The sequence below is a fragment of the Talpa europaea genome (assembly GCF_964194135.1).
Source record: "Talpa europaea genome assembly, chromosome: 12".
Taxonomy (NCBI): Eukaryota; Metazoa; Chordata; class Mammalia; order Eulipotyphla; family Talpidae; genus Talpa; species Talpa europaea.
The window spans coordinates 48,680,833-48,695,772 of NC_140079.1; the positions used below are offsets into that span (position 1 = coordinate 48,680,833).

The 14,940-nt window shown below is 58.9% G+C and overlaps 1 protein-coding gene across 1 annotated transcript; it reads left to right on the top strand.

The window, feature by feature from the left end:
* Window positions 1-298: 298 nt before the first annotated feature.
* On the top strand, window positions 299-7,945 carry CILP2 (cartilage intermediate layer protein 2; the record flags this gene model as incomplete). Its single annotated transcript, XM_084248870.1, has 8 exons — window positions 299-362; window positions 1,334-1,435; window positions 2,245-2,517; window positions 3,124-3,279; window positions 4,310-4,588; window positions 4,911-5,019; window positions 5,210-5,367; window positions 5,610-7,945. 8 exons carry the CDS (start codon window positions 299-301, stop codon window positions 7,943-7,945), a joined length of 3,477 nt encoding a protein of 1,158 aa, XP_084104996.1.
* Window positions 7,946-14,940: the final 6,995 nt, after the last annotated feature.

Genomic DNA, 14,940 nt, shown 5'->3' on the forward strand with positions numbered 1-14,940 from the left:
CTCTCCCTGCAGGCAGCCGGAGGAGGACGGGGGGTGGGCGGCGAGAGGGACTCGCGGCCCGCCGCGGGGACGCGGGGCAGCCTGGGGGCGGAGGCACGAGCGGACGCACGCAGGGGGGCGACCCGCGGTGGTTGCCAGAGCCCCGGAGTCACCCGGGGGCAGGGGGCGTGGCCGGCGGGGCGTGGCCTGTCGTGGGGTCCCGCCCACACCCTCTGCCCGGCGGCTGCTAAACCAGCCCGAGTCCAACCCCAGCTCACTTGTGGAGCCAGGAATTTCCCTCCGATGCTCAGAACCGGCCATGGCATCACCGCCGCTACTGCTCTGCTTCTGTATCGCCGCTGCGCAGCTGGCGGGGGCCCTAGGTGAGGCGCCCCAGACCCCAGCCCAGCCCCGTAGGCGCCCTAGTGTGGGGCAGCAGCTTGGCTTGCAGCCCGGCCTGGGGAGAGAACCCAGGGACCTCCTGATCCCTTCCCCTGGCTGGCCTGGGGGTGGGGTGAGGGGAGATTGACCCTGGGGTGGGGAGGGGTCATCCTCTGCTCTCTGCCCTCCTGGAAGAGAGGCTAGGGGCACCCGAAACGTAGATTTGAACATTAGGTGCCTTCAGGTTCCCGGGGACTGCGGGGTGCTCTCTGAACCCCAGTGTAAGGAACCTGAAGCATCGTTCTGCTCCTGGTGAAGAGGACAGAGCCACTGCCTCCCAATTCCCCCTCCCACACACACACCACTCAGAAAAGAAATTTCTAGCTCTGATAAACTCAGTGGGGCAGGGAACTGGGCCCATTTCTCAGATGAAGTGATTGAGGCCCCAAGAGGGAAGGGGCTTATTGGAGGCCACCACCCAACCCAACTATCTCAGACAACTTCAGGCCAGAGAATGCAACTTAGATTCTGAGGGCTCCTTCCTACTGACAGCTTGGGTCTGGCATGCAGGGATGGAAGGTACTGAAGGATGGATTTTCAACCCCCCAAATGCATGAGTGGGAAGGCCGCCCAACCTGGAGGTAGAGGGACAGCTGGCTGAACTCTCAACTGATGAACACACCTAGGAGGAAAAATGGATCTGGGGGAGAGGGGACAGAACAAACAGGGTCTCCCCCAGACCATTGTATGGGGGCTGTGTCAGAAGGAAAGATGGCGTTTTGGGAAACTGAGATGGGGAGATCATGGGAAGGCTTCCTGGAGGAGGAAGCACCATAAAGTAGTTGGGTTTAGCTTCTCATACCCTCAGTTTTCTCCTCTGTGAAATGGGGGTGATTGTACAGCATTTTGCATAAAAGGAATTCACAATGGTCCCAATGGTGTGCTCCCTGCCCCCCCCCCACTTCTTCCTAAGGCTTCACCACCACTGAGGAGCCCACAGCACCCTCGTCATGGGGCCTTGAAGGTCCAACACTCGCTCCTGGCCAGCCCTCACCAGCCCTGGAGGACTGGGAAGGTGAGTCAGCCTGTGACTGAGTCCTGGCTCTCCTGTGGACTCACTGTGTGAGCTCTGGCTGGTGGGGTCACACGAGGAGAGGATACAAGTTAGGTGAAGAGGCAGAATCCCTGGACATGGTAATTCCTAGAAGTGGTACCCAGGTGGTCTACGTTTTAGGAGCAGGAAGGTGAAAGTCTAAGCTGTGTGCCAAGAAGGAATCTGGGGTAGGGTGGGATGGTGGGCCATCCCAGGTAAGGCCTGCCCAGGTAAGGCAAGGAACCAGGCATTCTGGAACCTGGGTCTCCAGTTTCTTAGGTCTGGAGTTAGGATTGGAGGGACCCTGGGGGTTGACAGAAGCAGATGACCTGTGGAAAGGTCAGGCTCTTTCTCCAGTTGCTTCTGTGAAGCAGAGATTGCCCCATGTAAATGTTTTAAGGTTCCAGACGGTGCTCACCAGAAGCTGCCAGGCCTGGAAAGACACAGCTAGGGTTGGTCACAGGTGGCTCCCTCCTGCTGCCTCACTCCTGTGGGTTCTGAATTCTGAGGGTGGGGACTGCTGAGAAGAGAAGAGATCTCAGCGCCCACCAATGGGTCAGCTAATACATTAGGCACTAAAACGGGGCATGGGGGTGGAATGGGGTGGTCAGACCCCCTGATCCCTTTACAGCTCCTGCTGCTCTGGCGGGTTCTGGGCAGCCGGTGAGCTCTAGGGGCTAGGGGAGGACCTCCTCAGGCACCCGAGGGTGGGCAGGCTGCAGCCTCATCGCTGCACGCTGTGATGGGCCTGACCCAGTGGCCCGGGTCCCAGAGCGTTGCTGTGCTCGCAGAGGCCAGCGAGTGGACGTCCTGGTTCAACGTGGACCACCCGGGCGGCGACGGCGACTTCGAGAGCTTGGCCGCCATCCGCTTCTATTACGGGCCGGCCCGCGTATGCCCCCGGCCTCTGGCTCTGGAGGCGCGCACCACCGATTGGGCCCTGCCGTCCGCGGTCGGGGAGCGCGTGCACTTGAACCCCACGCGCGGCTTCTGGTGCCTCAACCGTGAGCAGCCGCGCGGCCGCCGGTGCTCCAACTACCACGTGCGCTTCCGATGCCCGCTTGGTAAGGGAGGGCGAGAGGCTCAGACCCGGGCATGGGTGGGGCCGGGGTAGGCGGTGTCGAGATAAATTGGGGAGGGGGGAATGGAACCAGCGGGTGAGGTCGTGGGTGCGTGCGGCAAGAATGGGGCCCTTTGGGGAGTGGTCAGGGTCTGGCGGACCTGGACGACGGTATGAAGAGGCGGGACCCTTTAGGATCTAACGCACAGAGAAGCTAGACCAGATAGGGTCCGTGCTTTGAAAGGTAGGGTCGGGGAAACAGCTGGTGGGGGGGCAGAAAAGGGCCCTGAAAATCTCCCTGTCGCTGCCTTTATTTGTGCATCTGTATCAGCTCCGTTCTGTGGAGTGTTTTTGAGCCCAACAGTGGACGGGACGCAGGGAGAACAGTGCGGCTAACCTCGGGGAGCGTTATGGGGGGCGGCGGTGGGACACTTCACTGCACCGTCCACAGGTGCGCCTGGGGAGCACTGAGGTGGCCGGTGGGCAGGACCTCTCCTGAGTACTGCCCTTTGCACGCGCGGGGGCTTTCCCCAGTCTCACCTTTCAGGAGGCACAGCCCCGGGGTGGATGGCGCGTAACCCTCCCTCGCTCCCTCCCTCCCTCCTCGCAGAGGCCGCTTGGAGCACCTGGGGCCCATGGGGTCCCTGTTCAAGGAGCTGCGGGCCAGGCCGTCGTTTGCGCCGCCGCAGCTGCCCAAGCCCCTCCGGGGATGCGTGTCCCGGGCGTTCCCTGGAGGCACAGAAATGCGTGAGACTTCCTTGTCCAGGTAGGCGGGGGACGTCAGGAGGAGAGGCGCGGCCTTGCGCGGGGCGGGGCCGGTTGAGAGAGGAACCTGTAGGAATGGGCAGGGCCTGCGAGCGGGAGCGGGTCCTGGAGGGCCTGAACTTGGATCCCATGAAGTTGGCCCTTCTTTCCCTTCTGGGCCCTATCCCCTCCGCCCTACCCGCCTCTTAGCCCCCACACCCAGTAGATTTGTGAATATGTACATCTGACCCACTGGGCACCATCAGGGGCCATGTCTAGGTATGGGCAGATCTGAAGGGGCACTTCCTCCGTGTCCATGGCAGAGTGTGTGGAGATTCCTGTGGACATGCATGCATAGAGGAGCTGGCTAATAAACTGCGGTGCACGCACGTGTGGCATTTGCAGTCCCCACACGTTCCCCACGCCCACGCGGACACGCGCTCACACCCTGGCAGACAGGATGCCCAGGCCCTCCCAGGGCCAGACAGCAGGCCAGCCAGGAGGCGACTGGAAATTCCGATCCCGCCTGGGCTCCACAAACACGGTCTGGAGACTGTGCCGGCAGAGCCCAAAGCAGGGTGGGGGAGTATGGTGGCCAATGGGGTGGTGGGGTCCCCACCCTACCCAGCCTGACTCTGCCCTCACGGCGCCTCTGCCCTGAAATTTCCAGTGGAATTTTCCATTTTATGGAGAAACCACGGGATTGGGAAGGAGATGTTCTCAGTCCAAGACCCAATCCTTTCCTGGGCCCCCAGCCCCTGCCTGCACATTTGCTCTCAGGCTGGAGAAGTCTCTGTCCTGTGAGAGGCACCTCTCCTGTCCCCAGCTCCAGGACATTCTCCTACGCCTCTACATCCCAGGTCCCTCCCCCAACCCAGCCCCGACTACTCCATCTCTTCCCCCTTTCACACTTAGGGCTGCTTCAAAGGGGCCATGCTGAAGCATCTCAGGAACATGAGGGGAGAAATCTGCTGAGTGATTGAGTAGCAAGTCCTCCTCAGGAGGGAGTCAAGTGGTCCCTCTGCTCCTCTACCTCCCTGTGTCTCCACCAGGGTGCAGTCCCAAGATATGTGGATGCCCTGACCATGTTCTCCTGGGCCTAGTGGTCACCCCATCTGGCCAAATACTGCCAGGAGCCAGGGTCTCTCTGCAAGACCAACCTGGCACTGTGACGACCAGCGATGACCAGGGAAACTTCCGGATGCCTGGAATCTGTGCCAGCAGCCGGGCCAATGTCAGTGTCCAAATGAATGGCTTCTCTGCGGGCATGGCGCAGGCCCAGGCCAATAGCTCCGTCTCTGCAGTGGTCACTGTTGTCCTTGATAAGTTGGGTAAGGAGATGAGGGGACTGAGGCCTGGAGAGGAAGTTCTGGGTGACACTGAGCACTTGTGAGCAGGTGATCCGGAAGGACTCACTGGGGGGAGAAATAGCATGTGATGGAGAAGGTGAGGTGTGGAATTGCAGAGGGAAGCATTGAGATGGGGTACTCTCTCAAGCAGAGTGGGTAAACCTGAGTGAGAGGAAGGTCATCAGAGGAGGCACAGGTGAAATAGGACATCTCCGGAGAAGGGAAGGATGGGCTCTGCTCTGGGAAGTGTTGTTGGGAGAGTTAGGATGGGGCAGTGTCCTGATCTTTGCCATCTTGTCCCCAGAGAAGCCCTACCTAGTGAAGCACCCCCAGTCCCGAGTGCGAGAGGCTGGCCAGAATGTGACCTTCTGCTGCAAAGCTTCGGGCACCCCCATGCCAAAGAAATATGCCTGGTGAGAGTCCTGCTCCTTGCTCAATGGCCTCACACCCAGCTTTGGGGTTGGATTGGATTTCCTATGACATGTGGGAGAACTGGGAGAACTGGGAGAAGCTGCCGTCTCCTTGGGCTGCCTTCAGGGTGGGGGCAGATGTAGCCCTTCTCTCATACCGAGAGTCCCCACGGTGTTGCTACCCTCCACCCAGGTTCCACAATGACACCCTACTGGACAGGCGAGAGCACAGGTATGGGGCCCACCTGGAGCTTCAGGGGCTACGCCCAGACCAAGCAGGAACCTACCATTGCAAAGCGTGGAATGATGCAGGCGCTGTTCGTTCAGGCACTGCCCGGCTCACCGTGCTTGGTGAGCATCCTCAGGCCCCCCAACCCTGAGCAAGCGCAGACACAAAATTGAGCCCTGATTCCAGCTAAAACTGTCCTGCAAATGGAGCTCCAACTTCAGACTGATCTCTGACCTCGCTGAGTCTCATGCCAGGCCGTCACTGAGCCCCTGGGTTGAGCTCCTGGCTCCAGTCCCCACCCCTGGTTTTGGTCTGGGATGGAGCATTCCCCTTATCCTGATCTGGCCAATTTCTTGCTCTCCAGCACCAGGACAGGCAGCCTGCGACCCCCAGCCTCAAGAGCACTTGATCCAGCTCCCAGATGGCTGTAGTCAACCAGGCAGCGGCCCCACCTACCTGGACGTGGGCTTCTGCCCTGACATCCTCTGCCCCAGTCCTACAGGATCCAGTCCCCGCTGTGGTGATGCCAACTCCCGCTGCTGCTCTGTGCGCCGCCTGGAGAGCAGGGAGATCCGCTGCTCTGGCTTCCTCCTCCCAGTGAAGGTGGTAGCTGAGTGTGGCTGCCAGAAATGCCTGCCCCCTCGGGGACTGGTCCAGGGAAGAGTGGTTGCAGCTGATTCCAGGGAGCCCTTGAGCTTTGCCCAGATCCTACTGGGTCGGGAACCCATTGGCTTCACCTCTTACCAAGGTGACTTCACTTTGGAGGTTCCACCCTCCACCCAGCGGCTGGTGGTGACTTTCCTGGATCCCACTGGTGAGTTCGTGGACACCGTCAGGGTCTTGCCTTTCGATCCTCGGGGTGCTGGGGTGTACCACGAGGTAAAGGCCATGCGAAAGAAGGCCGCGGTCATCTTGGATGCCAGTCAGAGCAACACTATCCCCCTTGGGGAACTGGAAAATGAGACCCCCTTGGGTGAGCTGGTCCTCCCTCCGGGATCCTTCCGCAGAGCTGACGGTAAACCCTACACGGGGGCTGTGGAGGCTCGGGTGACGTTCGTGGACCCTCGAGACCTCTCCTCGGCAGCCGCCGCCCCAAGTGACCTGCGCTTTGTAGACAGCGACGGCGAGCTGGCGCCGCTGCGCACCTACGGCATGTTCTCAGTGGACCTCCGAGCCCCGGGCTCAGCCGAGCAGCTGCAGGCCGGGCCCGTGGAGGTGCGCGTGGCCGCTGGCCAGATCCGCATGATGGGTCATGCGGAGGCCCTCAAACTGTGGTCGCTGAACCCTGACACCGGCCTGTGGGAGGAGGAGAGCCACTTCCAGCGCGAGGGGTCCTCGGCCCCGCGGGTGCGTCGGGAGGAGCGGGTTTTCCTGGTGGGCAACGTGGAGATCAGAGAAAGGCGCCTGTTCAACCTCGACGTGCCGGAGCGCCGGCGCTGCTTCGTGAAGGTGCGCGCCTACGCCAACGACAAATTCAGCCCCAACGAGCAGGTGGAGGGGGTGGTGGTCACGTTGGTCAACCTGGAGCCCGCCCCCGGTTTCGCCGCCAATCCGCGAGCCTGGGGCCGCTTTGACAGCGCCGTCACGGGCCCCAATGGCGCCTGCCTCCCTGCCTTCTGCGACGAAGAGCAGCCAGACGCCTACACGGCCTTGGTCACGGCCACCCTGGGTGGGGAGGAGCTGGAGCCCCCGCCCTCGCGGCCCCGCCCGCCGCCGGCCACCCTAGGCGTGGCCCAGCCCTACCTGGACCGTCTCGGGTACCGCCGTACAGACCACGACGACCCCGCCCTCAAACGCAATGGCTTCCAGATCAACCTCGCCAAACCCAGGCCAGGCCACCCCGCCGAGGCCAAAGGCCCGGTGTACCCGTGGCGTAGCCTTCGGGAGTGCCAGGAAGCCCCGGTGACTGCCAGTCATTTCCGCTTTGCGCGTGTAGAGGCGGACAAATATGAGTACAACGTGGTCCCGTTCCGTGAGGGCACGCCAGCCTCCTGGACCGGAGATCTCTTGTCCTGGTGGCCCAACCCACAGGAGTTCCGGGCCTGCTTCCTCAAGGTGAAAATCCAGGGTCCCCAGGAATACATGATCCGTTCCCACAACGCGGGGGGTAGCCACCCGCGTACCCAGGGGCAGCTCTATGGGCTTCGGGATGCCCGGAGTGTTAGAGACCCCCAGCGCCCCGGCATCTCTGCTGCGTGTGTGGAGTTTAAGTGCAGCGGGATGCTGTTCGACCAGCGACAGGTGGACAGGACGCTGGTGACCATCATGCCCCAGGGCAGCTGCCGCCGGGTGGCTGTTAACCCACTCTTGAGGGATTACTTAGCTAGGCATCCCCCACCTGCTCCGTCTAATGACTCATCAGCGTTCGCCATGCTGGCTCCTCTGGACCCTCTGGGTCACAATTATGGTGTCTACACAGTCACTGACCAGAGCCCAAGGCTGGCCAAGGAGATTGCCATTGGCCGCTGCTTTGACGGCTCCTCTGACGGCTTCTCTAGGGAGATGAAGGCAGATGCTGGCACAGCTGTCACCTTTCAGTGTCGGGAGCTGCCAGCCGGCAGGCCCAGCCTTTTCCAGAGGCTGCTGGAGTCCCCAGCACGAGCGCTTGGTGACATCCGCAGAGAGATGGGTGAGGTAGTGCGGGCACAGTCCCAAGCCACAGATGCCCTCCGCACGCGTCGGGCCAGGACCCGGCAGTGACCTGGGCTCTTGCCTCACTCCTCTGCCTTGCTCCAGACTCCTCTGCCCCCCGGAAGTCTCACCCCCTTTTTCAGATGGTCCCTGCCAAGTCTCTGGGCCCCCTCTTCCACCCCTGTCCAGAATTGAGTGAAGGCCAGAGCTGGGAGCGTCTGATGGTGGAATCACCAGGCAGGTGATTGCTATGTCACAAGAAAGAGAGTTCACTGACTGTGGGAGCAGCGTCCTGGGATACCCTCAGGCAGGAGGGAGTTGTTCCTAGCTCATATGCCAGCTGATTTCATGTGTATTTTGATGTTGATTTCAGATATTCTACTCCTTGGAATTTCTGACCTTTGCCCTGAAGTTCCTTCTTCGGGGTGCTTTATTAGGTCCTTTGCCCTGAGCTTTGTTCTCGGGATTATTTATTGAAACAAAGCTTGCAGGGCTAGTCACCGGGGAGAAGAGGGTCCAGACTGGGCCAGTGAAGGTCTGGGTAAGGGACTTCTTGACTCTGGGGCTGGAGTGGGGCACAAGTCTCATGTTTGGTGCTTCAAGACCCCCCTAACCCCCCAGGAGGTAGGGGCAAGGAATCCATTAAAGATGCTTTTCATTTCCATCTTCTGAGTTCAGTGTTGGGTTCAGGGTGGAGGCAGTGACGGCTAGACCCAGATGCACCTGGGTGGGCAGAAACACACACAGGTGCAGATATGCAAGCAATTTCATGGATGCGCCTGACACAGCTCCATGGACCCTGTTGACACATGCAGAGTGTGTCTGTGACACGTGTGTGCCGAGCCGACTCGTGAGTGACCTGAGCCTGCCCGGTTTTGACTGCTGAACATGGCAGCAGCTGCTGCCCTGGCCTCCTGCACTCCTGGCTGTGGCCAGCAGCTCCCGCCTGGCTGCACGCCCTGGGACTGCAGTGGGCCAGGAGGGGCCTGGCAGGAAGGCAGGCAGGCATCAGGAATCGCGGCTGCCCTGGGTTTCCTCAGCTGGGGTCAGCTGCCCCTCCCTGGGCCACACCCGACTGAAGCCCTGCATGTTGACCATGTGGTGATGGGGCTGCCCAAGCCCTGGTCCTGAGTCTTTGACCTTTCCAGGACCCGCAGTCTGGAGTTGGCAGAATCATCAGTTGCTCACACTCTAAGTACTCTGGACACCCCATGGGCAGGCGCTCTTCTTACCACACCCCTACTTTCTAGACAGAGAATCTGAGGCCCCAAAAGTAGAGGCGAAGGGCTGCCTGGGCCCTGAAGTGGGTCCCAGTGACTCTGGGGGCTCCCTGGAGCAAATACATGAGACTCCCTTGGCTGAGAGACTTTGGCTCCTGAAAAGCACCTAAGTGCGAGGGACTTGGCACCAGAGATGTGAAGATCATCTTGGGGAAGGGATGATGGCAGAGGGTGAAGGTGTGGGGTGTTTCCCTAGTCCAGGGCATGCTCAGGCATTTGTACATCTACCTGCCCACCCCTTCCCATGTACGCTCTCCTCTGCCTGTTGAACATTTAGAGGTGTCAGCTCTGTGTAACATCAGGAACCCAGAGAGGACCTGGCCCTAGCAGGGAGAGAGGCCCATACACAGACCCCAATCCCTTTTTGGGGCCAGTGCTCAGCCCCCGTGGTCCACCAGCTCCTTTCCATCTGACAACACCCTACCCTTTCAGCCCTCAAACTTTCCTCCAGCCAGGAGGTGGATTTGGGGGCCTGGAAGGTCATGGAGGAACTGTCAAACCCTGGAACAGTAGCCCTGGTCTATGAGGGTGGACCCTGGGGCTCTGCTGGAGTTAAGATTTGGAGGGCCCAGGTGCCAGCACCTGCCTCTTGCCCTGGGTAGACTGTGACAGATGAGAGAGGGGAGATACTCTGAGGCCTTTCAGGAGCCAGGAGCATGTGCATATATCTGGGACTTATTGTGTTTATATCCCCAAGTGACAGGGCTGCTCAAAAAGGGAGGTCCCTACCCCCATTAAGGGCAACCTGGACTCTGGACCTGCCTGCCCCCCCGAGCCCTGCTCAGGGCTGTCTGCTGGGGTCCAAGGGAGCCACAGGAAGGGGGGCACCTCCCCCTGGAGCCATCAGGAGAAGCTGGTTTCTAGGCCAAGCGTGATGAGGTGTCAGTTTCTGTGGCCAAATACCTTTCATTGAGAAAGTGTTAGGACAGAGGCTGCTGCCAGACTTGGGGAGGCAGGGTACAGGGTGGTGCCCTTCCTAGGGCAGGATAGGGATGGGTGGGTGTCACCCTGAAGCCCCTTCTCTAGATACTGGAAGGAAGTAGCCTGGGGGCAGTGGGGGGGGGGATGTGTTCCAAGCAATGGCACAGCCCAGGCCAATGGCTGGCATGGGGCAGGAATTATGGTTCCAGTTCCTCCCCATCTTTGCTCTTTCTTCATGGGGATAGCACTGGGTCCCAATTTCCAGATGAGGAAACTGAGGCCTCAATAAAAGAGAGCCATCACCGTGAGCTGATAGCCCTGTGCCTCCCCAAGCCTTAAGAAACCTCCCCTTCTAGTCCTGAGCCGGGAGTTTCACCCCCGCCACCCCCCTGCATCTCCTGGAAAGTTGGCCATTGGCCTCCTGGTAAATTCACTACTTCCCCCCAAACTGGGGCTGCCAGATCACATCCCCTGGGCTTGGAGAGGGTGGGGGAGCAACTTTCCTCCCCCCAGGGACCCTGGCTCGGCTATCCTCGGGTCAGCTCAGGGCACAAGGAAGCCCTTGGTTCCACCCACGGCATCGTAGACTTTTATAATTTTAGAACCAGGGGTTCTAAAAATTCCTAGCACCATGAGTGGGAGAAAAAAATCTTGGAACAATTCTTAAAACATGAGAGTCTTAAAAACCACTGGATCCAAGAGGAGGACAATAAATATGGACATATACTAAATACTGACCGGATGCGAGCCTTCCCTGCTTCCCCAAGGCCTAGCTCGCTATAAGGGCAATTAAAATGTTTATTGTTTTGGGTGCTCGAGATAGCTTTGAAGGAGGGTGATTTTCATAGCTTGCCCAGGGTTACACAGCAAATTGGGACACCTCTGATGGGGGAGGGGTAATATTTTCCAGAGGAGGAGATACAGGTGCTGGGTCTTGAAGGATATGTAGGGATTTCCCAGGTGGGAAAGGCAGGAAGGCTATTCCAGGCAGCTGGAAATGTTCATGCGAAGGCTGGAGGAGGGAGACCGGAAGCAGGTGTGGAGAGCGGCAGCAGGGGGACAGCTGAGCAGTGAGCCTAAGCTGTCCCACACAGGTAATGGGGAGCCACAGACAGTGCGGGAGCAGGGGAAGCTTACATAATTTCTCATAACAAAGACTGCCCTGGAACTGGTATGGGATTCAGATTGTTGGAAAGCATTTCTTTCATGGAACCGCCCCCCCCCCCCCGCCCCCACTGCCTCGAATTGGCAGCAGTTTGCTAGGTCCAAACCCTGCAGCCCAGCCCCCCTCTCCCTGGCTTTCCTCCCTTCCCCCTTTGCCCCCTCCCCTCTTGTCTTGGCTGAACATCCCTGGCTCCTTGATCAGGGCCTCGAGGACCTGGCGCGGCCACCCACCACTTCCCTGGCCCTGTCTGTCTCTCTCATCAGCTCTGGGAGTTGGCTATGACCCAGTTTCAGACCCCAAAGATGGGAGCCAGTCTGGCTGGAAGACTTGGCTTCAGTCAGGTATTGGGGGGGGACGCTTGGGTGCATGCAGCCAGGGCCTGGGGTGGGGGTTCTGGGCAGGCAGGAGATCCCAGGGATGTGGGAGCAATAGGCACCGAGATTTGGGGGTGGATGCTTGGGCCACACCCTGCCTTGCCCATGGTCACAGCCCCCGTGCAGCATAACAGATGTGGCACATGGAGCCAGGCGCCCTCACCATCAGTCCCCAGGTCGGACTCTCCTCATACTGCCCTGGCCCTGTTCTTCCAATCAGACATGCCCTCCTACGCCACCCACCACCTTCTTGTCATCACCCATGTGGCTGTGCTGACACTTCCAATGGCAGCCCCACACAGCCGTACCTCCCCCGCTGCAAGGTGCACACAGATGGATTTGCCAGACAAGCTAAACACTCCCCCCCCCCCACCCCGGACATGCTGGCCACCCTGGTCCTCACAGCTGCACAGGCAAAAGCACCTTGGACACACAGGCCCAAGAGCAGCCGGGAGCACCTTTGTGCCATGGGACATTGACACCCCCATGGTCACCCTGAAATGCTAAGCACTTGGGGATGCTCTGACCCCACTTGAGTTGGGGTTAATTCTAACTGTTCCAGGAACCCCCCCCCCCAATCCAAGCACACTGGCCCACAAGGTAACTCCTACCCTCTCAGGGCCTTGTGCAAGGGGTGGGTGGATGGGGGGCTGGAAACTGGGGGCCCCTCAAGGTCCCAACTGCCTTTCCTGGGAAGTCCTGAATCTCTTCCTGCTGACTCAGCCCTGGGGGCTGTCTGGCCTGGGCCGGGTGCTGCCAAACCTCAGGTATGTTCTCAAAGACGGGCCTGGCAGGGCCTTCATCAAGGCCGGCTGCGGGGAGAAGGGGGCAGTGAGCGTGGAGGGGAGTGGTTCTCTCTCAGAAGTCAACCCTTTCCCCGGCCCCAGACAGAGCTGGAGCTTTAATGGTAGAGCTCAGGCCAGCTTGGTAGAGGCCCAGTCTGGTAGCTCACACCCCAATTCTGCCCAACTTGGGGCATGTGAACTCTCAGCAAAGCCAGGATCCCTCCTAAAGGGATCCTGCTCAGCGTCTCCCTGCCCTTTAAAGATACAGCTGTCTTTTGAGGTTGGGGGAGGGGTGATGGGGTGGTAGTTAGGGGGAAGTTGGGCTGGCTGCCCATCCTGGGGCCCTGCACCACAAGGACCCTCACCCCCTGCCACCCGTACTCACCACAGACATGTGTACACACATGCTCACATATGATGTCTACATGCAAACCTGTTTGTGGGGATGTGCTTAATGATGCCCAACTCAGCCCTGGACTGGCCCTCACCAAGTCCTATTCTGAAGAGTGAGACACAGCCAGACATGGACACCCTAACCTGTGGGGGCAGATAGGAAGACAGGGCCTGGAAAAACCCAGAGGGGGCCAGGAAGGTTTTCAGAAGAGGGCATTTGATAAGGGAATTGAAGGGTGAATAGGAGTTTGTCAAACCAAAGTCAGATGTCCAAAGGTCCCGAATGCTGGTTTTACAGTTTACATTTTGTCCCTAAGGACTTAGAACAAGGGAGGGACACGGCCTGACAAATCTCAGTTCACCACCTCTGCTTGAGGACCCAGACTCTGCCCTCAGGGAGCATTTAGTCCATTTGGAGGTGGAATAAGACCCAGCCAGGAGGGATAGAACAGACCTCAGCTTTGTAAAGCACTGCTTTGTACTGGGTTGGAGCCAGTCAACAATCCTTTAAGGTAAGTTCAACTAACATCCCTATTTCATAGATACAGAAATGGCCTGAGAGGAAATCACTTGCCCAGAGTACCACAGGGAAGGACACACATACAACCTTGGCCTCTGACCTGAATTCTGGTCCCAAGTTGACCCCAAGGTTTGAAGCCAACCCAGAGTGACTCAAACAAGTCAGCTTGGCCAAGGGTGGTGTCTTTGCACCTGGAATCCTGGCTGGGGAGAGAGGCCCCCGCTATGGGTCACACAAGCTCCCTCTGGGCCTCTTGGAAATGACTGGCTCCCATCCTGATCATTTGATTGCTGAAGAGCTTTAAAGGGGGGCTCCTAGGCAGAGGGATGTCTGACCGGGCCTAGGGGTGTTTCTCCAATCTTTCTGGGAGGCCTGGGCCCCTGGCCTTGGCCCCCCCCCCCCCCCCCCCCGCTGTCTGGCCCAGATGAACACAAACACTTGGAAATGGCCGACCTAACGGAATCTAGGTTGTGGTCAGGCCGTAGCTGAAGAAGCCACTGGAAAAACACGCAGTCCACGAGGCCAGGCCCAGCTTACATTTCACCAGGCAGGAGTGGCCTGCCTGGCGCCTGGAGTTGAGGAATGTCTGTTCCGTAGTTGTTTGGAACCTGTTGTCTGACCAGGGAATACAGCCGCCGGGCAGTGCTGCCCTGTCATCAGCCTGTGACCTGACTTTTAGTGTGTCCTTGGAGAATGAGGCCTCTTGGATTGATCTCCTGGCCCAGAGCAGCTATTAGAGATGCCTGATTTACTTGAATGCCCCTGATGATGGGGAGGTGACCCCTTTACAGCTGTCAAATCTGGTACCTAGGAGCCTATAATTGGGGGTGGTCTCCCTTGAATACACGGAGGTGAGGTCAGTGCAGCCCAGTGTCCTTTACCCCCACCCTTCTGTGGGCCCAGTCTCCCTCAGGGCCTCTGGACCTTCCCAGGCCCTTTGGATTTAGTGTATCGCAAACATCCATGAGTGTCTCTCCCCAGAATGTGCCTCTTGCCCCATGTCATGTTTCAGTACTATCCATCTCTCTATCTGCCCAGAGCCAAAATCTGGGTTGGTGGCCCACACTGAGTACCTACTGGATGCTGAAGGATTTTGCTGGCATCTTCTGATTGACCCCTCTCAGTGAGGCTGGCCCCGCTTTACAGACAGAAACTGAGACTCAAAGCGTTTACTTGGTGTTCTGGGATTACAAGGGCTGATTCTGGAAGTGAAGCCGATTTCCTGATAGTGATGGGTCAAGTGCCTGGGCCACACTGCTTGTTGACTGGGATGCCTCCTGGTGCCCAAATAGGGAACTGTAGCCTGGGTCACAAGTGGACACTAGTGTATTGGCTGGTCATTCCATGTTCCTTCTCAGCGGGGGCAGGGGTTCTGGCTCTGAGTGAGCCCTGCTGGGCCACCACAGAGCCCTGAGCACAAAGCCTGGCCTCTTAGGTCAGGCCCAGACCTGACCCTCAGTTCACCACTCACCTCTCAGCCTGTTTCCCCAGCTGGGGACAAGACCCACGGTGACCTTTTTAGGTTGTGGTAAACACAGGCTGGCACGCACCAGACATTTCGTAACTGCAATGGTTACCCTCAGTAACATGCAGTAGAGAAACAGGGACTTTGAAATGGGGTATCCC